Here is a 24,637-nt window from a genome sequence, read left to right as displayed (position 1 = left end):
GATTCATTGTAATCGGGGAGAAGGGGGTGTGTCCGAGTAAACGGGCACGGAATGTCAAGATACGGCCGGGATCGCGACAATCCACAGCCGTTCTTGGTAAAATGGGCCCGACAGCTTTTAAAGTCGGGCTCGTTCTGCCGTGATGCCTCTTCAATGCTATCGGTAATGACAACCTTGAATAGGCATCCATCGCTATTTCACCTGTCGGAAATAGCGGCGGAGGATTGCATACCCCCCTGTGTCTTTGCACTGATACAAGGGGCTTGTCGATACATTGTTCTCTTAGTATTAGACTGGAAGGCAGATATACTGTAGATAGAAAACTGAACCAGAGCAGGAAAGTCCGTAATACCAGAGCAGACATGAGAAATGAGCCAGTAGCGCAGTTATCTTCATAAATACATGATAGGAAGACGCTGCATCTGTGCCGTTTGGGTACGACAACCAACAACACCTCAATCACTATCAATCATTTATAGAGCTACTGTGCATCCTGCAGATTGTCCTACTTACTTATTCCATGGAGCATATAATACAGAATGGGGGAGTCCTGGGGATATGACAATCACTGCAATACCTGCTTACCGTGGAAAGAATAAATACCAAATATTTCTGTCATATATTTCAGGCACCACGTGCGCCTCTAATACAGACATCTGATCCAGTAATATGACATTGCGGGGAATGGTTATACTTGACGTCTGTGTCTTTCTGCATAAAACATGATGATATGGCTCTTACAGAGAATAGTACTGTATTAGTCATTGTTTAGGGTCATTTGCCAACCCTGGGTGCAGCACAAGTGTTCCCCCTGAGTGCTGCTGTGACATTCTAAAAATACATTTATGGCCTTTAAACCTATTTCTACAGATCTGCTTATGTATACACCCGGCTTAATGTAGAGCACAGAACACTATGCTAGGGATGATGGACAGGCCTAGGGGGAATGGGGTGTTACTCATTGCTGTGCATAAGTCCAATGATGTATCTACAGTAGCCAGCAATTCATTTTCCAATTTATATGGTGCTACAATAAAATAGAGGTGGAAGAAAGTAATATTCTCCATGAAATTTTGCTATATCATTTGCGCCACTTAGGATCAGGACCCGGATTCAGACCTTGGGCCTTATTTTGGTTCATTCTTTCTGACAAAATCCTTCTTAGATGGGCAAAACCATGTGCACTGCAGGGGGGGCAGATGTAACATGTGCAGAGAGAATTAGATTTGGGTGAGTAATTTTGTTTCTGTGCAGGGAAAACACTGACTGCTTTATTTTTACACTGCAATATAGATCTCACTTTGAAGTAAAACCCCACCCAAATCTAATTATTTCTGCACATGTTACATCTGCCCCACCTGCAGTGCACATGGTTTTGCCCATCTAAGAAGGATTTTGTCAGAAAGAATGAACCAAAATAAGGCCCCTTATGTCTGCTGTATGGAATTGCAGAGCCCATGATCAGACAGCCGTTGCCCAGCCAGAGTGAAATCCCACCCTGTGCAAGGCTTGCGAATCGATCGCTGATCAGCCGCTATGTTAGAAACAATCTGCAAACCAGTCACCATCAAATGATTTTTCCAGTCTGGGCAAGTGTGCGTAACTCTGACCTTTGCACAACTCTGCGACACAGACAGGCTGATCGAGCCCAGCACTGACATCCTACTATAATACAAGGGCATGTTTGCGTTTTTTTCAGGCAACAGAAAACTGGGATGCGGTCATTTGGTCTACTGCATGATGGTCCACAGTCATTAGGTCGACACCATTAGGTCGACATGGGAAAAGTTCGACATGGGTCTAAGTTGACAGAGGAAAATGTCGACATGGTTCTAGGTCGAAAGGTCATTAGTTCGACAGGTCGTTAGTTCGACAGGTCATTAGTTCGACAATGTCTAGGTCGACAGTCATAAGGTCGACATAGGGTTTTTCACTGTTTTTTGAGCCGGCATGTGCCGCCAGGCGGTATTTCATGCCCTACCATCTACTAGGGCGTGGTCGGAGAATAAAATAGTGTGCCGAGCGCAGCGAGGCACCGTGCCCGACTCATTGCGAGCGCAGCGAGCAATGCGAGGGGATGCAGTGCACTTGAAACTGTGTCCCTGTCGACTGTGTTGACATTCAGGTAAAAAACAGTGGAAAACCCCATGTCGACCTTTTGACTGTCGACATAGACATTGTCGAACTAATGACGTGTCGAACTAACGACCTGTCGAACTAATGACTTTTCGGCCTACAATCACGTCGACCTTTTCCCATGTCGACCTAGACCCATGTCGACATTTCCCCATGTCGACCTAATGGTGTCGAACTAATGACTGTCGACCATCATGCTGTAGACCAAATGATCCCAACCCCAGAAAACTGTAGCACAGAAAAGTATGCAGCGCTGTTAAAAATCCCAAATGCATTGTATTGACTTTACATATATTTTATATTGATAAAATAAACGACAATTTAATATACCATTGGGTAAAACATATTAGTATAAAAATAAGAATACATTTAAAAATTATATTTAAGAACAACTGTAGCAGAACATTTAACTTGGTATCTTTTGTCCTCGCTGTCCGTTCCTATTAGCACCTGGAGAAATTATGGACCAACTCTGTATTGTTTAGAGTAGATATAATTACCGTCCACCTGTTGGATTTATACGGTCATGGATCCTAGATGTAATACGGAATTTCCTTTTGTGGTCCAGAGTCCCATTTAAACATCCAATATAGGTGGGGAAAACACCACTGCTGCTGCTGGGTGTGTAAAAGATTCTGGTCTGTCTAGGCTGGTTCGGGCAGATGATGAAGGGTCAGAGTACCGCTGGACCACAAAAGCCTCCCGGGGTGCTTTCAAGGGCAAACTGATCTGACTTGTCCTTAGGACAAATCGGACTAGTGTATGGAGTCCTTTAAAGATCAAAATCACCAAAAAGTCACCGAAAAGATAAATGGAAAAGGGCAGACTAAAGGAGCCAAGAGGTTCTATGTTTCTATGTATCTCTATTTAAAGAAAGCCTATTTAATTCAGTGAGGGTAACAATGAAAGAGAAAAAGATAATGATTGTTTACAGAATAAGGAACTAATTTATGAGAAAGTGATAAAACTCATTGAAAAAAAAGAAAAAAAAACATTTTTAGTGGGTCTGTGCCATGACATACACTGTAAGAATTTCTAAACCACATGGCCACATGAAGCCAAGAGCAAAGCAGAACCTAACTCAGGTGGGACTAGCAAGCCATTATTGCTAGCCACAATCCAAATAGAGCCATTCAACTGTCATAAAATTTTCAAGAGTATCAATGTGAATGCAATACAATACAGAGAGTATCCCAGTTACCATTACTAAAAATATTACTCAGACATAATTTCTTCTCGTTATATTCCTGCCAAAATGCTTTTTGGAAAAACCTCTTAGATAGAAGGTGGAAAAACCATCTCAAAAGGGCAACTGGGTAGTAATGAGGCTTGTGCATGTAGACTTATTTGTGGGTTAGTTGAGCCTAGGCAGGGTTCCCTCTGATTTCAGACAGATCTAGCACGCCAAGGATAAGTCTTATAATCGTCCAAAAAAGTGGGTAATATCATATGTCAAATTCTAGAACCAGCAAGAACTTTTATGTAGCCTACAGCATGTTCGCCCACTGACCTTCATACAAATGAGTCTCAAAAGACAGCAGCAGTAATTTTAGGCACTGGCTCTCTGACTCCTGGGACTGATCCTGGGAATTAGCAAAACAAAATGTTTGCACGCATTATTCTGAATGTATTGCCAGAAAGAATGTAATCTCCCTTTTCCAGTGCAATGAAAATAGTACAATCTGCATTTAATTACAGTGATTTTGTTGTTGTTTTTGTCTGAGACTGTTAATTAAGAGGGAAATATAAGAAGACAGTTATTTGAAATGATATTGTGTTTACATAATCGGGGAAGGTCTCTATTTGAAGTGGCTGGAAAATACTAATTTGGTGTCTGTTTCTGTTCCTGTACTTACAGTATGTCCAGTGCATTTTGTTACCAATATATTTTTTAATTAACACAATTAAAGCTACAGCATAAAGTTACACAAAAACAACAGGTTATTTTTTCAAATTTGAATGCACATTTGGGTCTGTAATATAAAAGCTGTAATACACACAAAGTCACCACAGTCCAGCGGAACCGATCGCATTTCTCTTGTCTTTCTAGTACAGTTACAAAAATGAAAACAAATATATTATAGGTTGGTGTAGGTGAGATAGCTTCAAGTTATTAGGTAGTAGTACTATGTATTCAAGAAGAGCAATAAGAGTTTAAGGGGTCTATCCATTATCCTTTCATATGTCCAAAATTAAGTGAAATTATTAATATAAAAGATTTATATTTTTATTTTACATTTTCATCTACTTCTGTAGACATTTGTAGACTTTGTAGCCTAATGTCTTAAATGAGGCCAAACTTTGCCCCAGATAGGGTTGCTTTAATCAGGGCGGTCTTAACAGCAGTGTGGGCCCCTGGGTAAAGCAATGCACTGGGGCCCTTACCCATTCTCCCCTCCTAGGGGTGGGGGGTACTATCAGCAGCAGCTTTGATGTCCCACGGGTGGCAGGGGGTGCTCTATCTTCCATTCAACATGTAGGACCTGGAGCAGTAACTTCTGCTAATTACTCCTTTACTGCACAGGTGGTGGGAGGGTGAACACTAACGTGTGGAAGGGGGCACTGGGCTTAATGAAGGGTCCCTTGTAAATGACTTCAAGGGAGGTAGGGGGTGTTGGATACTGGAGTGGGCTTAATATTCGTCATTTTCCAGTGAAAGGGCAGCTTGTTTGACTACAGATATCGCCATTATCTATAAATAGATTTCTTAGCCTTCAATAGTATAAAAACCTAGAGTCCCACCTTTCAGGAGGTGCTGGGGACTTGGGGATCAGAGATCAAGACCCAGAGCAATCCATTGACAAAAATATAAAACTGTACACCAGACGTTTGGAGCTGGAGCAGGGATCTCGGCTGATATCTCTGGTTCTGGGCATGATAGAGACAAGCCGCTAGTGTCGACAGAAAAGGGAGAGTCCCAGCTTTTTGGAATATACTCTCAGAAAAATTTAGAGAAAACCTGAGAAATATGACTGGGAAGTGCAATTAACAGGTCAGATGTGGACTGCTGCTTTGAAGTTGGATATCTCCAGTTCCCCAGGGCCAATTTTCTAAATTCTGGTATCCCTGGAAAAATGGGGATCCTCAGCTATCAGCATAGGGCCCTTATACACCTGGGGCCCCTGGGCAAGTGCCCATTAAGCCCATACAAAAAGACGGCCCTGGCTTTAATATCCCTTTTAATCAGGGACACATGAATTATACAGGTTCTATGGATAGCTGGTTTCATGACTGTATTTCCCCAGGTTTAAATCAGTCAAGTAACATGTGTATTTCATGCATGTTTCTTGTTGAAAGGCATATTATAGGAACTCTAGTCCAAGATGAGTAAAAAATTGAACTATCCCCTGAATCCCCAGTGATACATTTACTACAATGTGTTAACATATTAGTCCCAGATAGCTGACACTTTAGATCAGGGGTGGGTAAACCTTTTTTGTGCCAAGGGCTGTTTGTATGGGGAAAAAAATCCTTCAGGGGCCATATTTAAAAATTTCTCTTACAAATTGTCCTGCTGCAGTCGTTCCACGCTCCGGCGGCTGCCGCTGACTAGGACTGACAGTGTCCGGCTGCTGTTGATTAAGAGGAATCTCGCAAGATCTACCGACCTCTTGCGAGAATTCCCCTGTACTTTACTCCCGCCAGGCGGGTGGGAGGGCCACTCAGACCGGCTACGTGGGCCGAATACGGCCCCCGGGCCTGAGGTTCCCCACCCCTGCTTTAGATGAATTTAGAAAATGAAAAACAACTATCTGTTGATGCTTGTGATGAATATTAGCAGTGCTATTTTTCATCAGGAACTCCGTTCCGGAACCTCTTATTAAATATGACATCATCAGGAACTCAGTTCCGGAACCTCTTATTAAATATGACATCATCAGAAACCCAGTTCCTGAACCTGTCCAGGTCCAAAACATACTTTCCATAAAATAAGTTTTATTTTAAAGCTCTTTTTGAGTGTCTTCTGAAAAAAAAAATACCAGAAGTACCAACACACTCGCCATTCCTAAGAATGGGGTGCAAACAGCACCCACTTCCCAAGATGGGGTGCAGTGGCCTGTGACCACACACTCTAGTAAATACAAACACAGGGGGCCCAGCAATCACTACAACAAACTAGTTTGTTGTAGTGAGTGCTTGGCCCCCTGTGTTTGTGTATATATATATATATATATATAGGAAAGAAAATACCCAGCGCAAAAAAGTCCACAGTCTCGTTATAGGGTAGGTTCAATGTCCCATATAATGTGTGCAGCTTCACTAGCAGGATCCAACCACGAATCCAAACAGGGGTATGCTTGCAAAGAAGAGAAGAAATGAAGCGCACAAATCAGCAATAAATTTATAAATATTTACTTCTGTATATGCTGACATACATTGGGTTAAAATCTGAAAGCTTGCCGTATAAGCAGGGCCAAACAGCCGGACCAGGCGCCGATGTAACAACCGCAGGCAGTGATCAATTGCAGGCGGAGCGATTCAAAGTCAGGCAGTCAGCTGGGAGCCTTCAGGATACAACACGGACCAGACCAGGACGTCACCACGTCGGGAACAGGTAGCCACGCCCTGTAGGGCGTGGCTACCTGTTCCCGACGTGGTGACGTCCTGGTCTGGTCCGTGTTGTATCCTGAAGGCTCCCAGCTGACTGCCTGACTTTGAATCGCTCCGCCTGCAATTGATCACTGCCTGCGGTTGTTACATCGGCGCCTGGTCCGGCTGTTTGGCCCTGCTTATACGGCAAGCTTTCAGATTTTAACCCAATGTATGTCAGCATATACAGAAGTAAATATTTATAAATTTATTGCTGATTTGTGCGCTTCATTTCTTCTCTTCTTTGCATATATATATATATATATATATATATATATATATGTATATATATGTATATATATACATGAGGCAATAGGGCGGCACTCACCAGGACTTGAAGATTGAAAAAAAACCAGTCAGACCACTTTGGGGTTCTCCGTTTCAGTCGCTTAGACTTTTATCAAGAACTTTGGGCATACACGTGTATGCCCAAAGTTCTTGATAAAAGTCTAAGCGACTGAAACGTCGAACAGAGAACCCCAAAGTGGTCTGACTGTTTTTTTTTCAATCTTCAAGTCCTGGTGAGTGCCGCCCTATTGCCTCATATACACTTTGGTCTTGTACACTGGAAGGCACCCAGGCAAGTATTATCTCCTTTGAAAGGTGGAGTGCCAGCCTGCTGAGATTATATATATATATATATATATATATATATATATATATATATACATTACCCTTCTATCTATATATTGGTGTAAGTGTTTGTACACTCTTAAATATACATGCTAGATCGCCAATTAATCGGTGGTGCAGCTCCCAGTAGTAACTTGGAAGAATTACTTACTGAAACTAAATAAATTTAAAAAGAGAGCGCAAATCCAATTATAATTAAAATATATAAAACCTGTATTAACCAAATTATATTATAATGTATTCAAAATGCATATAAAAACATATACAAGTAAGTATGGGATAAATCGCATCACAACCACAATCCACTTGTTATCTTAATTGTTAGTTATGGACTGCCATGCCCATCCTCCGATTAGGTGGATTAGCAGGATCACTGATGGTAACTACTGTATCCTCCAAGGGCTCTCCAATACGTGTATTCCAAAAACCGAGATATTCTTAAAACCGTGGTTTTTCAGAATATTTCTGCGTTTTTTTTCGGGGGGGGGGGGGGGTTGCCCCGCCCTTTTTTTCATACTTGCCTCAGCAGCCTTCAGAATCCTCTTCAGCAGCATCTCCGGTTCCAGGGGTGCATTGCGCGCCTAGCACAATGCACCCCTGGGGCTGGAGATGCCGCTGAAGAGGATCCTAAAGACCGCCATGGACGCCAGGGGACACGGTGGACATCGGAGGACTATCGGGGCACAACCAGGGGTCCAGGTAAGTATGGAAAAAAAAATATTCCAGAATCCGGAAAAATTCCTTATCCAAAATGCTCATGGTCCCAAGCCTTTCGGATCAGGGATACTCAACCTGTATATGCATATGATCTTAAATATTTAAAGGGAGAGGAAAGAGTGGAATAAGGAACTTTCTTCTCATTATTAGCAGAACATTTCCACCTAATTGCACTCCATGACTTACTATTAAGATACTGTAACAAGATTGTGGTTGTGATTCATTCCATACTGAATTGTATATGTTTTTATATGTATTTTTAATTAATTATAATATCATTTGGTTAATACATTTTTATATATTTTGATTACAATTGGATTTGCGCTCTCTTTTTAAATGTATCTCTGTATTCACCTATAAAACAAATTGCAATAGTGATCCCATCAATGTAAGTTGTCTAAATCCCTTAAAAATATTGGAGACGTTTGTTACGAGCTTGTATGGAAAGTTAAATACAGAAATTTCGGCGCTCTACCCCTAAATGAAGAATGAAGCGAGATCTGGGTTTAATCTCAAAAGTTATATTTATTGTGCAAAAACACAAGAAAAATAGTGAAAAAAGTAGGTGCTTGGCAGTAGGTGCCAATATGGTGTATCACTTGAGTTTGGATTCTTTACTGTCAGGGCTGGACTGTCCCTGTCTCCTGCTGAGAAAAGAACCCCAAGGTTCTCCAGCTATGTCACTAATGATGTTATGCTGGTGGGGACAGTAGCTGGTCTACCTAATGGGGTTTAGGTCAGTAGGTCAGGGCGGTCAGAGCGTTCTGGACAGTAGGGGGGGGGGGGGGTTTTGGGGAACTGAACAAATCAATACCGTTCCTGGAGAAGGCGGCTGAGATTGGTGGCAGTTTATCAGAGTCAAGTGTCACGGGAGAAAACTGCAATACGTTGGCGGGTGGTGAGCGTCTGTGCAGGTGGCACCGGAGGACGGCGTCCCTTACCTCGGGTGGTGCACCCGCACTGCCTGCGTCTCGATCCTCGTTGGCGGCTTGCTTCTGCTGGTGGGCGTTGTTGGTTCCGGGCTGCTCCTGCAGCTCCGGTTCCACGGTGCTTCAACGCCGGCTGGTATGACTTCCGGGTCGGGCGATCTCGCGAGATCTCGTCCGCCGGGAGCGTACCTGGCCAGACGGAGCTCCGTGTGCTCTACTCCGGACGGTGGAGGAGACTTGGAAGTGAGAGAGTGTCGGAATGGTCAGAAATGTGCTGTGCCTCCAACGCGTTTCGGCCCGGGGGCCTTCTTCTAGGGAGTTAATGCATGTAGTTGATTGCTTGCAGTAGTTAAGGAGGAAGGGTGGGACAAAGTCTGGTATGGGTCCTCCTGATTGGTTGATTTCTGGCACGCTGATTGGGTCAGGTGTCAGTAGATTTCTGGCACACTGATTGAGTCACGTGTCTGTCAGTCTCTGTCATGTAGTCTGACGGTGCATTTTGTTAAATGACATGCTGGGAGTGAAAGGGTAGAGCTTGTGGTTCTGATAAATATTGGGGCATTAAAGTGGTCCCTTTATGTACAAGGGTGCTGGGTTTAGGATGCTGTAAACGAGTATTGGATTGCGTGGTAGAGTAGGAGTGCTAAAGTGAAGGAAAAAGCACTTTAGTAAACATTGATGGAAAAAATGGGGAATATCTATTTTTTACCCACTATGGATTTGATCTCGTTGTCTATATTGAGGCCCCGAGGGGAAAAGGTCTTCATAGTATAAATCCATCTTAGTTCTATTTTATTGATGCGGTGGATGTAGTCTCCCCCCCTCCAGTTTTGCGGGACTTCTTGTATTCCTATGAAATTTAGGCCTGCTGGGTTACTGTCATGGTGTTCTTGAAAGTGCTTAGATAAGTTATGGTCATCTGCCCCAGTTTTGATTTTGCGGATGTGTTCCCCTATGCGTATTCTGAGTTGTCTGATGGTGCGACCGATATATTGTTTATGACATGGGCATTCTAGTAGATAAATAATTCCTTTGCTGTTGCAAGTGATTTGGGTCTTTATTTTTAGCTGGTTTGTGTGCTTGTGGATGTGAACTCGGTGATGGGTTTGGTACTTCTTTTTTTCCCGTTAATGCAGCCTACGCATGTGCCGCAGTAGTAGTGGCCTCCTATTTCGTTATGTTTGTCAATTGTGGTTTGGATTGTACGTTGTGGGGGGATATGATTGTTTGTTAATTTGCTTCTGATGTCTGGTGCTTTTCTGAATGTAATTCTGGGGTGTGTTGGAAGAAGGTCTGCTATTTGGTTGTCTTCTTTGAGTAGTGGCCAGTGTTTGCGTAATATATGCTGGAGTGCTTTGGAGTGTTGTGAATATTCTGTTATGAATCTAATTTCCTGGGGTTTATCTTGTTTTTCTTTGTATTTTAACAGGTCTTCCCTATTGTATTGGTGTACTTCATGATATGCTGATTCTACTGAGTCTAGGACTACCACCTCAGGAAGGACCCCAACATGACACCAGAACAACGCAAATTCATTACAGACAGTATACTATTCATCCTAAGACACAACTACCTCTGGTTTGAGGATCAATTTTACATCCAACACACAGGGACCGCGATGGGCACGAGATTCGCCCCAAGTTACGCCAATTTGTTCATGAGCTGGTGGGAGGATTGTCACATTTGGCAGGGCGAACACATTGGGGCGAATCTCGTGCTCTGGTCGCGGTATATAGATGACGTTTTCTTCATATGGCGCGGTCCAGAACACACTTTACAGCAATTTCTAACGAACATGGACAAAAATAACAACAACTTAAGATTCACCCATAAATACAGTAAAACCGAGGTAGAATTTCTTGATCTTAACATATTTATAGAAAACCAACAACTGCATACTAAAACTTACAGAAAATCAGTAGATGTTAATAGTTTTATACACTCCACCAGCTGGCATCACCCGAATTGGCTAAGAGCAATACCCAAAGGACAATTTATCAGACTGAGACGCAACTGCTCAAATATCAAAGACTTCCAGACACAAAGCGCACAACTCACTACACAATTTACAGACAAAAAATACAACCTAGACTCAGTAGAATCAGCATATCATGAAGTACACCAATACAATAGGGAAGACCTGTTAAAATACAAAGAAAAACAAGATAAACCCCAGGAAATTAGATTCATAACAGAATATTCACAACACTCCAAAGCACTCCAGCATATATTACGCAAACACTGGCCACTACTCAAAGAAGACGACCAAATAGCAGACCTTCTTCCAACACACCCCAGAATTACATTCAGAAAAGCACCAGACATCAGAAGCAAATTAACAAACAATCATATCCCCCCACAACGTACAATCCAAACCACAATTGACAAACATAACGAAATAGGAGGCCACTACTACTGCGGCACATGCGTAGGCTGCATTAACGGGAAAAAAAGAAGTACCAAACCCATCACCGAGTTCACATCCACAAGCACACAAACCAGCTATAAACTAAAGACCCAAATCACTTGCAACAGCAAAGGAATTATTTATCTACTAGAATGCCCATGTCATAAACAATATATCGGTCGCACCATCAGACAACTCAGAATACGCATAGGGGAACACATCCGCAAAATCAAAACTGGGGCAGATGACCATAACTTATCTAAGCACTTTCAAGAACACCATGACAGTAACCCAGCAGGCCTAAATTTCATAGGAATACAAGAAGTCCCGCAAAACTGGAGGGGGGGAGACTACATCCACCGCATCAATAAAATAGAACTAAGATGGATTTATACTATGAAGACCTTTTCCCCTCGGGGCCTCAATATAGACAACGAGATCAAATCCATAGTGGGTAAAAAATAGATATCCCCCATTTTTTCCATCAATGTTTACTAAAGTGCTTTTTCCTTCACTTTAGCACTCCTACTCTACCACGCAATCCAATACTCGTTTACAGCATCCTAAACCCAGCACCCTTGTACATAAAGGGACCACTTTAATGCCCCAATATTTATCAGAACCACAAGCTCTACCCTTTCACTCCCAGCATGTCATTTAACAAAATGCACCGTCAGACTACATGACAGAGACTGACAGACACGTGACTCAATCAGTGTGCCAGAAATCTACTGACACCTGACCCAATCAGCGTGCCAGAAATCAACCAATCAGGAGGACCCATACCAGACTTTGTCCCACCCTTCCTCCTTAACTACTGCAAGCAATCAACTACATGCATTAACTCCCTAGAAGAAGGCCCCCGGGCCGAAACGCGTTGGAGGCACAGCACATTTCTGACCATTCCGACACTCTCTCACTTCCAAGTCTCCTCCACCGTCCGGAGTAGAGCACACGGAGCTCCGTCTGGCCAGGTACGCTCCCGGCGGACGAGATCTCGCGAGATCGCCCGACCCGGAAGTCATACCAGCCGGCGTTGAAGCACCGTGGAACCGGAGCTGCAGGAGCAGCCCGGAACCAACAACGCCCACCAGCAGAAGCAAGCCGCCAACGAGGATCGAGACGCAGGCAGTGCGGGTGCACCACCCGAGGTAAGGGACGCCGTCCTCCGGTGCCACCTGCACAGACGCTCACCACCCGCCAACGTATTGCAGTTTTCTCCCGTGACACTTGACTCTGATAAACTGCCACCAATCTCAGCCGCCTTCTCCAGGAACGGTATTGATTTGTTCAGTTCCCCAAACCCCCCCCCCCCCTACTGTCCAGAACGCTCTGACCGCCCTGACCTACTGACCTAAACCCCATTAGGTAGACCAGCTACTGTCCCCACCAGCATAACATCATTAGTGACATAGCTGGAGAACCTTGGGGTTCTTTTCTCAGCAGGAGACAGGGACAGTCCAGCCCTGACAGTAAAGAATCCAAACTCAAGTGATACACCATATTGGCACCTACTGCCAAGCACCTACTTTTTTCACTATTTTTCTTGTGTTTTTGCACAATAAATATCACTTTTGAGATTAAACCCAGATCTCGCTTCATTCTTCATTTAGGGGTAGAGCGCCGAAATTTCTGTATTTATTGTTAACCTTTGCAGGCTGATCACCTGCATATTTACAGCAGCTAACCCCGCACATTCGCACCTAGTGCGCAGTTTCACAAACCCTTTTTGTCTTGTATGGAAAGTTGTTCTCAAATAATAATTTGGCCAAATGTATATTGTGACTTTTATTCATTTGCTCATTTTTTTTATATTATTTATTTGCCATTTGCGTGCCATGGAGAACCATTGTGTTATCCATCAGAGGTGCATTGTAATGCAGGGCATGTCTGACCAGAATTAATGGTTTTATGCAGAACGAGACCAAAGACTTGCAGGGAGAATGTAAAATCTCTCCTTGTGTTTGTTTAAATGATTGTCACTCCAAGTGGTCTCCCTTCCTTTTTTATGCCTTTAAGTTTTGTAAAAGTCTCCATAAATACACACACACACACATAGATCTTCATACAAAAAATGTAAAAATATTAATTTGATGCCATAAATCTCTATCGCATTGTTTAGCATTTTCTTTTTAATGGGTCAAAAGAAATTCACAGTATGAAATTCAGACTGAAATGTATTTTAATGGGATAAATGTGAAAAATAATTAAGTACAAACTTCCTGTATCTTTGACAATCACTTCTTGTCCCTATCCAGATTGCTTAGACTGATATTAAATATAGCCATGGGTGCCTCCTCTAATAGCTACAGAAGCCTCAACTAATAGATATGGATGCCTCAGCTAATAGTCATGGGTGCCTCATCTAATATGCATGGATGCCTCATCTAATAGCCATGGCTGGAGGGAGTGTACATATATATCATCCGATGCTCTCAGTGTTGGCGATACATGGGGCCTTATTAAAATCTGAACGCAGTACAAATTTGTTCTTAAAATGGGCAAAACCATGTGCACTGCAGATGGGGCAGATGTAACATGTGCAGAGAGAGTTACACGTGGGTGAGGTGTGTTAAAACTGAAATCTAAATTGCAGTGTAAAAATAATGCAGCCAGTATTTATCCTGCACAGAAAGAAAATAACTCACCCAAATCTAATTCTCTTTGCACATGTTACATCTGCCCCACCTGCATTGCACATGGTTTTGCCCATTTTCAGAACAAATTTGTACTGCGATCAGATCTGAATAAGGGCCATGGTCGGCACTGGAGCCCAAAGTCTGCAGCCGCCGCTGGAAGGTAAGTATATTTTCTTTTCTTTCTGTTCTATGCCAGGCCCTTGCATATGCCAACCAGTGTTCCCTCTAAGCTGTGCGCACGTGCGCGCGCACACAACTCGACGAGCGTGCGCACAGACATTACAACAGAGCGCACAAAGCAGCAGTGGTCCCTTTTTGCAGTTCTGGACTCAATTAATGTGTGTTTTACCCATTAACTCAGTGGTTCCCAAACTGTGCGCCGTGGCTCCCTGGGGTGCCTCAGGACACTTGCAGGGGTGCCTTGGATTGGTGGTCCAGTGCCAATTGAAATTATTTGTGGTTAATGTACAAGGCAAAAGCATTGCTGATGGGCTGCCAATAATAAAATATGTGGACAAACAGAAGCTAATCCTGTCCCTCACCCATAAATAAACCTATGTATGACATACAAAACAATTTACAGAATAAGAAACTTTTGGGCTAGGGGTGCCATGAGAAAAATTCTGATGCTTTAGGGTGCTGTGATTTAAAAAAAAGTTTGGGAACCCCTGCATTAACTACATTGTGTGCTGTGTTTTGAATGTTTAAATGTTTAATATCATTTTGAAGTAAAGTTAACACAAATGCTGAACGTCATTTTCCAGTTATATATAAGTGACACACAAAATTTTTAATTTACTTCCAAAGTTGCACAGCCAAAATCTTTTGCCGCACACAGCCTTCGTAAAATTAGAGGGAACATTGATGCCAACCTCTTTGCCTTTTTCACCCTATACAAAACCCTTTGCAGTTTTCATGAAAAACAGCTCCAAACCCTTAAATTTGCATTTTTTTTAAGCAAGCTGATCAGATTTCACATACTTATAATGGGAAATGTGAGCTGGCCAAATTTACAAAAAAAAAAAATTGCATTTGGCCTTGCGAATTGTCTTCAGCTGGCGAATCACAGGGATCAGATGCGAATCGGTGCTGCTGCACACCTTCTCTGCTCTTATGCAGAGAAAGCTGTGTGGGGATGGGGCTAAAAAAAATATTTAAAAAAGCCATACTCACCTCCCCAGGGATTGGTGAGGGCTGTTGGCCTCCTGGGCCTCCTGCTGTGCTGTGACCCTCAGTGCAGTAAAGGGATGCTGCAAAGTGGCAGCTCACTTTACAGCACTGTGAGTCACAAGAGAAGGGAGACCGGTAGCGCTGCAGAAACTGATCTCCGGGGGTTTGTTGTGAGTATATCAGCGGTGGGGAGGGTTCCGGGGAAGGGTCCTCCCACTGGGAAGGTGGGTGCCAGTGGTGGCGGTAGCGGCACATGTGCAGTAATATAACCCTATGGTGCTGCGGAGACCCATCGCAGGGACAAAGCTTTATGTCAAGCTCTGACTCTGCATGCGATAATTGGTACATGCAATGTAGTCAATTCGCAGAAGTGGATTAGCAAAGCGTACAGTGGTGCATCTTTCTACTACAGCCGCTTCCTGAAGCTTCTGCATACAGTATCTTAGCTCAGCAACATTAAACAAAGACATAGTGACTGTGCAATACTGTCCATATCAGGAATCTCTGCACCCAATCCAGCCCTGCAGAAGCAATTTCTAGTCATATAAGCAGGCAACAAATGGGCCACCTGTTGCCCACCAGTTGTTTTGCATCTGATAAACCCAAGCATAGAATAATACTGGGGTAGGTTCTATACGGGGAACTGATTAGTCATTTGTGGGAGCAAAGGGCAGCCAGTAATTAATTTCTACTCTGTGAGTGTCTGCCGATTGGTTGAGAGTAGGATGGGCGGAGTTAAATGTTTATGCTTATGTTGAGGGGGTAGGGGACTACAAGTATATAGTAGATTTGTACCATTATGCTGATTACCAAAAGCAGATATAATCTTGGGGTCTCATGTATTGGGTAAGTAGTATAAATAGAGTAATAAACTAAAAATGTGCCAGGGAATAATATGGCAAAGGAATTTTGGAATGCTATAGATAGATCACAGGGGGGGGGGTTAGTATCTTGCTTAAAACCCCATGCATCTTTACCTGTCTCTGTTCTCCATGCCGTGTACTAATGCAATGTGAAATTCCCTCAATATAGTAAATTGCATTTATGTTAATACACACCTAGATGTCTGCTGCAGAGCGTCTATGATCCAGTCACAGTTGACACTAATTAGGTAGAGTCCCCACTGGGACATCTGTCATGCTGGGACGCAGGGATCTTCTAATTGGCTGAAAATATTCCACTTTCAGAAATAAAACTCGTTTGCTCATATATTCTGCAAACTGATTTAATATTACTACGGTTGTGACTCTTTTATCTATGTAGTCGGAAAAGATAAAGCAGCATTGTAGAAATGATCATTATCAACAGGAGCAGAGATGTTTATTTGGAAGCCAACAGAAACGTACAGTGCGGTATCCACTTCGCATCTCGTTTACAGTCTGTTTACAGTTAAATACTCTATGCTGTTCCCTCACTGTTTTACTTGCTGACAACCACAATGCCTATTAGAACATTCAGGATTCCAAGTTACTCAGAAAACATTGCACACTGCTGACTGATGACAGAAGGCAGGTTTTATTATAGATAAATATTTAGGCTTTCAAATAATTGAAGACAGGCATTACCATAAGAACCACTGATGTTGTGATTCCAACCGCTACAGTACTGTAAACAAGAGCCGTCTACAGAAGCGACAGATTCAAAGACTAGCGCCTTCTGGCAACTATCAAGCCTGTCTGTCTATCATGGTTCACAGTTGTGCACATTCCCTGTCACTGGTATACTCAGATATGTTTTGTAATAACCCCTTTGTTACACAAGCAACGTTACTGTATCTAAGGTCTCTAAAAACTCGTTCACATTATTGTGTAGTGCATTCAAATTCAGAGTTGTTACATGAATTACCTACAATTGCATAATTAACTGTAGATCTCTCTGAGTAGTTTGTGAATGCATATATACAGTATGTATATATGCATATATATGTATATATATACAGATGGGGCAGGTCCCATCTTTGCAGGGGATGTCGATGGCAACACTAGCCGCCATCCCCCGCCAGCGCCATATCTATAGTGAGAAGGGGACACGCGCGCACGAGAGGCACGTGCGTCCCCTTCCGACGGCGCTTCGATCGCTTCCCCCGGGTCACCCGAGGTCCCCCTAACCCTGTCCGTCTCTCTGAAGCGGAGATGGACAGGGTTCCCGTCGCCCTGCCGACGGAGATTGAGACCTGTCATGATTACCTTATATAGGAAATATAATCTTTTTTTTTATACATTTTTTTATTTGAATTTATATAACAAATGTGAACGATGCTGGCATTATTAGTGAATATTTGTGTATCTCTTAAGCTTGGTACACACACAGCAATATATTGCTCAGCAATATATTGCTTAGTGTCCCTTTTTCATCAGTGACCAGAGATGGTTGCTGATGAAATGGAGACACTGCCAGGGGAAACAGGTGATTGCTGGGGGAAGCCACCAGCGACCACCCCAGGGCTGGTCGCGGGAGCACGCTCCCGATGACCGTCGCCCCTTACACGTGGGGATATGGTCGCTCAGCGACCATATCCCCAGCGATAATGGCTAAAATCGTGTGTACTAGGGTTAACAGAGATGTTGTCACTCAAAGGGTTAAAAACTTGTAATATATTGTAGATTATTGGTTCTCAAACTTGGCCCTCCTGGAGCACTAACAGTTCATGTTTTCCAGGTCACGCGGCAGGTGCACTATGTATCACCAACTGTCATATTTGAAAATCCACAGATGACCTGGAAAACATGAACTGTTAGTGCTCCTTGAGGACTGAGCTTGGCAAACACTGTTGTACTGTAGATTAATCATTTCCCCTTGTTTACAGTGTGCTGCTTACAGTACATTATACTATGTCCACGGGGAGATTTTGAAAGCCTAGTACAAGTCTAATAACCCAGTCTTAAAACTTCCAAAAGCTAAATGAAAGTTTGATAAAGTAGGTATGTGAGTAGGTCTCAGGTAGGAAATTCGGGCGCAGTCATGTCATGTCATGTCATGTCATGTAGGTGCAGTCTGGTGAATTTGCTTTTTTTTATCCATTCACCAATTATTTGCAAATTTACACAAGGGGGGGTTTCTTTCTATCTAGGTGGCGGCTATCTACTTGCAGTCAACTGCAATTTTGTAGATTAGCAATTCAATCTGAATTAGTCACATTGTTTATTGAATCTAGAGATGTATGTGGACCCCTATGTTTTACTTTTGTTTTCTAATTCATTATCATGTTTTTGTTTTGTCAAAAAGACCCTCACTTAATATATTCTCTCCTTCCTTCAAAGGTTTTCTTCAAATTTGTATTTTGGTTCTGTCTGAAATCAATAATAAAAATGTCATAATCGTTTCTAAAAACAAAATCTAGATAAAAACAGCTCAAATCATGTAACTTTTTGCAATCCAAAACCCGAAATTCAGATTCCGAATTACGTGAAGATTCAAACCTGTATTCAGTATAGATCTATCTCCTTGGGCAATTTGGACTGGGTTTTGATTTGGTTAATGATATTGACAGTACACACTGGATGATTTTCACATGATATCAGCAACGGTATCGATATCGTCCATATCGTTATTGATAAATCACCCAATGTGTACCCAGTTTAAGGGGAATGGTAGTGACAATGTGGGAGGGGGCCCTTTTAAAGATTTTGCTATGGGGCCCACAAAATTCTAGTTACGCCCCTGCTGGTCAACCTTAGACACAATCAAACTATTACCTGCCAACCTTCAGTCCATCTCAACCTTTTGATCCTTTTGATCTACTGCATGTTGGCCATATGGCATTGACTTGGACACTTAGGTAGACACTGCGCCTTGTACATATTTTTACATTTATTTATTATTTATTACCAGTTTCTTATATAGCGCACACATATTCCGCAGCGCTTTACAGAGTATATTTGAACATTCACATCAGTCCCTGCCCCAGTGGAGCTTACAATCTATATTCCCTACCACATATACACGCACACAGACATTCTAGGGTTAATTTGTTGGGAGCCAGTTAGCCTACCAGTATATTTTTGGAATGTGGGAGGAAACCGGAGTACCCAAAGGAAACCCACACAAGTACGGGGAGAACATACAAACTCCGCACATTTCCTCTGCCTGTGCGAGACAACTGTACCCAGAACATAGTGGAAGTGGGAGAATGCCAGAACATGTTTACCCCAGCCTTTGATCATGATCATACTTACCTACTCTCCAGGATCCTGGGGTGGATTCCCAATTTCACCCCTGAAAGAGTGACCACCCCTACTTCATTCTGCCCACTTCTGAGTTAAGTGGAGCAGAATGGTAATCTTACTGTCAGTCTTGTGGAGGGGGACACAATTATATGGTAATCATGTCATTTTAGCCCTGCTTCTATCTAAATTTGGCCCAATAGCAGCATTTTATTTGCATATGGGTCTCCCACCTACTTCTCCCGGAGAGAAACACCATAAGGTAGGTAAGCTCGGACCATAATGCACTGACAGACATAAGACTCAGCTGGGAGGAAGGCAGGTAATCTGGTGTACAGTGTAGTTTGGTAAAAACAGGAAACAATTCGTTCTACATTCAGCAGGGGAAATATGGAAAATAAAAACAGTGGTGAGAGCTGCTCAATCAAGTTAGTAATGCCCCCCAGGTGCTGCAAGGGAGGGGGATTTAACCCCCAGCACACCAAAGGGCATTAGTAATAAGGTTTGAAAAACCAACATAATAGAGGGTCATTAGATCTTAGTTACATATATTTTGAAATATGGAAAATGTCAAACGAGGAATCAGGTGAACATTACCTGGAGCAGTCTAGAAATGTTTTTTCATCTCTAGTAATGTCCCCCACCATACACATACAGCAAACCACATTCATGTTACTATGAGCCTGATTCACGTTGGCTCGCTTAGCGAGTGGTTAAACGCCACCCACCGTGCTCCCGCCCCCCTTCACCAAACGTACGGCCGCATTTGCGTGTGGATGGATGTCTATACTCGCGCATCCATTTGCATGCGAGTGGACGGGTGAACAATCATTCGATTGTCATCGATCACCGAACGATTGCGTCGCCCGTTTGCAATTAAATGTCAGCACAGACCGACTGTTATTTGCAAACGCCTGGACGCAGACGGGAGCGGGCGGCGCATGTCCTGCTATGTCAGACGCCCACCTAGAGCAGGCTTTGGAACACCTGCGTTCACATGTGAACACCCAGCGTTTTTCTGGGCACTCCCGGCATTTTATTACCACCGCCTGTCCGCACCGATGTGTACGAACGCCTCGGCGAGTGTAATATTCGCCAAAGGCGTCTGCAAGTGCACATTTTTGCTGGTATGCATGAGCGGATCTACAACATCGGACCCCGCTGAAGATTCAACTCTTCACGAGCTAACCTGAATCAGGGCCTATGATATCTACACCAAATAACCTGTAAATATCCTGCAAACACACCTCTGGATGTTATCACTAATAAGGCCGTGTGTACTAAAACAGAACACTCCCATTATCGCACATTCGAAAGGAATTGTCTCCTCTCCGCTAATGTGTCTCTTCTCACTACCTCCTCCTCTCCAGCTGTTAGTTTTTTGGTCCTGGTTTCAATTATGCAGAGCATTATGTGGCTGCAATTACACAATCTAATTATACAGCACAATCTCAACGATATGCTACAGTTTCAGTCGCACAATGCCTAATAAAAACCATTTCATTAAATGGACGGCCGCGGCTCAGCCGCGCCAATCTGAAGGGCAGTTGTGTGGATTCTGCTATAAATGCGCACGCAAAGTATCTGTTTCCTGCTTAGTCTGATGTGCTGGATGGACTGCAAGTGCCGCTCCGGTAATGAGAGTGTAAAGAGAGCCTGTGTATATTCATGCACAAGCCTTTAAACGATTTTATTGCTTTTCTGTAATGGGTTCATGGTTTCCCAGTCAAATAAAATTACCCAGTGCTCAGGGCTGAGCTTAATGTGCTCATGTTTCCAAAAAGGTGTTTGACATGTAATGGGGGCCTATTACAGTTCTGAGATTTTTATAAGGTACGCTCCATTTACTATAAGGCACACATGAGCTGAAGTTCGCTGTTCAACGGAACATAAGCAACAGCGGCTATGAGGATTGTATTGCAGTCCGACAATGGGTTATACTGGATATTCTCGCTTAAGCCCCATACAAACTAGGCGATATTGTGAACAAAAGGGCTTTCTGAACAATAATGTGCACAATATCGCCTAGGGTGTACATTCACTTGGCGATACCACACCCCACTGGGTCCCCGCTGCCGCCAATATCAGCAATGACAGACTCGTTTAGTGTGTATGGGGCTTTAGCCAGGACTTGATTTCTTCATTTGGTACTTGATTTAAGAACTGATAGCCAGAGTACTGGTGGTATAGGGGTTTCTTGCCTTATTTTTACTTTCCTTAATTGTCTTACACCTGGAAGGAAAATGATACAATGTATAACATATTTGCCCACTCTCCCGGAAGTTGCGACATTTCATGTGGCCCCTGCACCCACAAAAGAGCAGGCAAATCTCCCCGATCACACGCACTTCCTAGTGAAGAAGGCAGGATAAAGCATAAAGTCAAGGAAATACTGGCGCCAGGTGGAGGAGGCGGGGCTAAGTGAAGTGAATTGCTGTATGTAGGGCTTTGGGAACGGCATCAGTGCTTCCCCACGTCCCTTCCTTCTGGCGAGAGGGTTGGGTAGGACCCTGCAACCTATGCAGCGACTCCCATCCGTCCCATCCCCCTCTGCACAACATCATCTGCTTAGGGGGCAAGGCCGGCACAGGGCTCTTTGGAGATATATTGCAGATGATACTAAACATTACAGATGGTGCAAATTTGAGCCAAGATGCCAATAGCTTGGGCCCCGATGCCGGATGACAGACAGTCGGAATTCTGACAGTCATTACACTGACTTTGGAATCCCGACTGTTAAAACCCCGACACTCGGGATCCCGACGACCACTGTTCCTTGTGGGGGTCTACGACCAATGTTCCCTCTAATTTTACGAAGTCTGTGTGCAGCAAAAGATTTTGGCTGTGTAACTCTGGAAGGAAATTTTAATTTTTGTGCGTCACTTATATATAACTGGAAAATGACGTTCAGCATTTGTGTTAACTTTACTTCAAAATGATATTAAACATTTAATCATTCAAAACACAGCACACAATGTAGTTAATGGGTGAAACACACATTAATTGAGTCCACAACTGCAAAAAGGGACCACTGCTGCTATGTGCGCTCTCTTGTAATGTCTGTGCGCACACTGTTCGAGTTGTGTGCATGTGCGCACAGCTTAGAGGGAACACTGTCTACGACCCCATAGAGGGAGAATAGAATAGGTGGCGAGCACAGCGAGCCACTGTGCCCGCAAGGGGCTTCATTGCGCTCCCCCCACTGTCTATGTCCGGGCAGTCGGGATTTTGACGTCGGCTAATGACTGTCAGAATCCCGACTGTCTGTGTGCTATACCACACCCCCTGGTGCACTCTGTGCTTCAAGCTCACTCAGGCAAACCACATTCACATACATACTGGGCCCCATCCATACTGTGCATTCACACCATAATGAGCCTTTAATTACACTTCTGTGTACTGAAGATTAGCAATGCCGTATGGCGTAAATGGGAAAGGGCAAGTTAAAGCAGAGGACAGTTAGCACATTGGGCGAGATGTACAAAGCCTTGAAAAGTGATCAAAAGGAGAGTGATAAACCACCAACCAATCAGCTCCTATGTGACATTTTTAAAACACAGCCTGTAGCATGTCAGTTAAGAACTAATTGGCTGATGTTTTTTCACTCTCCATTTTATTACTTTTTAAGCTTAGTACTGTACATCTGGCCCATTATCACATAAGTGTGACATAATAAGACATGGATGCATCCCTGATAGGCCTGATATGCAATGATGGAGGTGGCCAGCACAGAGAAATCGTGTAATGCGTCTACAGTATTTAACTGGTGCATGGATATTGTTGTATCAGGCACACTTGTATATAAACTCACTTATCATCCAATGGTTTTCCCAGTCTGTGCATAATCCAGGACCCCCTCAGACTGTGCTACAGAAACAGGCTGATCAAGGCCAGAGCTGACATCACATACCCTCCCTAAAAAAAAAACATGGGCACACCTGCCTTTTTCCTAACACTCCCACAAAATGGCCGATTATCACCCCCAAATGTCGCCTTTCTGTCAAATCGCAGAATGTTGTCGCCAATTGGTGCCGCACACACACACTGTGATCCATACACATGCCCAGTCATTCTATAATTAATCGCTGTGCGAATTCGCACAACAGTGTTCAGCTCTGAATAACCCCCTAGGACACGTGAATGAGTGGAGACGCGACAGTACGATAATTGCGCCTCCATACATTGCAAGATGTATGTCTGTAGTCTACTGAACAACCCTCAGGTGGACTGGGCAGGTTTAACCAAACCCAACTATCTTTTAAACCATTATACCAGCTGGTTTACGGATGTGAACGATTATTGTTCAGGTTCAAATACTCAACAATAATCGTTTTGTTGGCCGGTTCTACAATTTACCTTAAGATTTAGGAGGGTATTCAATCTTCCACCGCTATTCCTGATGGAGGAAATAGCGGCGGGCCCTATTCAATGCTGTCTTTCCCGACAGCATTGAACAGGGATCTCAGCAGAATGGGCCCGACTTTAGAAGCAGGCGGGCCCATTTTGCCGAGAACGGCCATGGATTGTCCAGCTACCGGCTGCAGCTAGACGATCCACGGCCGTATCTCACAACCATGCCCCCTTTTTGGCATTCGGCAGGCGGGACATTGAATCCCGCCTGCAAAGTTCTCGTCGAGCCGACCGAGAACGGGACCGGGTCACGGCTGTCGGGCCAGACCGACAGTCGTGACCCGGGATTGAATGTCCCCTTTATTCTGTTATGAAGGATTTCATACATAACTTCAAAAAATTATGGTCTCTCTACTTCTGTGGACCACATTGATGGGTGCCAGGTAATCTTGTTTAGAAGTCTTGTCAATTGCTCCAGAGTAACGTTTCAACAAGAAGCTCAGTAAGGACTTTTCAAACAAATACATAGAAAAGACATTGACAGGTTGCGTGAATCTTTTATATATTTTGCAATGTGGAGCTGTCCGTTTGAGAACATTGGCTTTCGTTTTTTCAGATTGTGCTTGTTTATTTATAGGAACATTTTTTTTCCATGAACTTTACGCTTCCCAATCTTTTTTTTTTGTTATCTGTAGTCAGCCGGCTTAGAACATTGACAAGTGAAATGCATTGAGGTTGTGATCTTAGGCACCCGCGTACCCATTTCATTTTTAACAATTTTTGAAGTCTTATTTTACTGCAGACATCCAGAATTAAATTCCTACTCACAGTTTCTCTAGGGAGTTTAATCCATGAAAAGATCTGTTCTTTACAAGAGATATCTTGTTATTGCTGAAAATCCTG

The 24,637-nt window shown here is 43.3% G+C and overlaps 1 protein-coding gene across 1 annotated transcript in view; it reads right to left on the bottom strand.

Annotated features, from left to right (window-relative positions):
- ADGRA1 (adhesion G protein-coupled receptor A1) overlaps nucleotides 1-24,637 on the bottom strand; it is a 570,817-nt gene that overhangs the window by 515,766 nt on the left and 30,414 nt on the right. Inside the window, exon 2 of the mRNA XM_083149304.1 lies at nucleotides 24,563-24,634. Within this exon, the coding sequence (XP_083005430.1) occupies nucleotides 24,563-24,634 (72 nt within the window). The remainder of the gene's footprint in view (nucleotides 1-24,562; nucleotides 24,635-24,637) is intronic.

Source organism: Crinia signifera, chromosome 6 (assembly GCF_055691185.1).
Source record: "Crinia signifera chromosome 6, ASM5569118v1, whole genome shotgun sequence".
NCBI classification, from domain to species: Eukaryota; Metazoa; Chordata; class Amphibia; order Anura; family Myobatrachidae; genus Crinia; species Crinia signifera.
The sequence above is the reverse complement of the archived record's forward strand: the minus strand, read 5'-3'. Positions and strand labels throughout refer to the sequence as shown.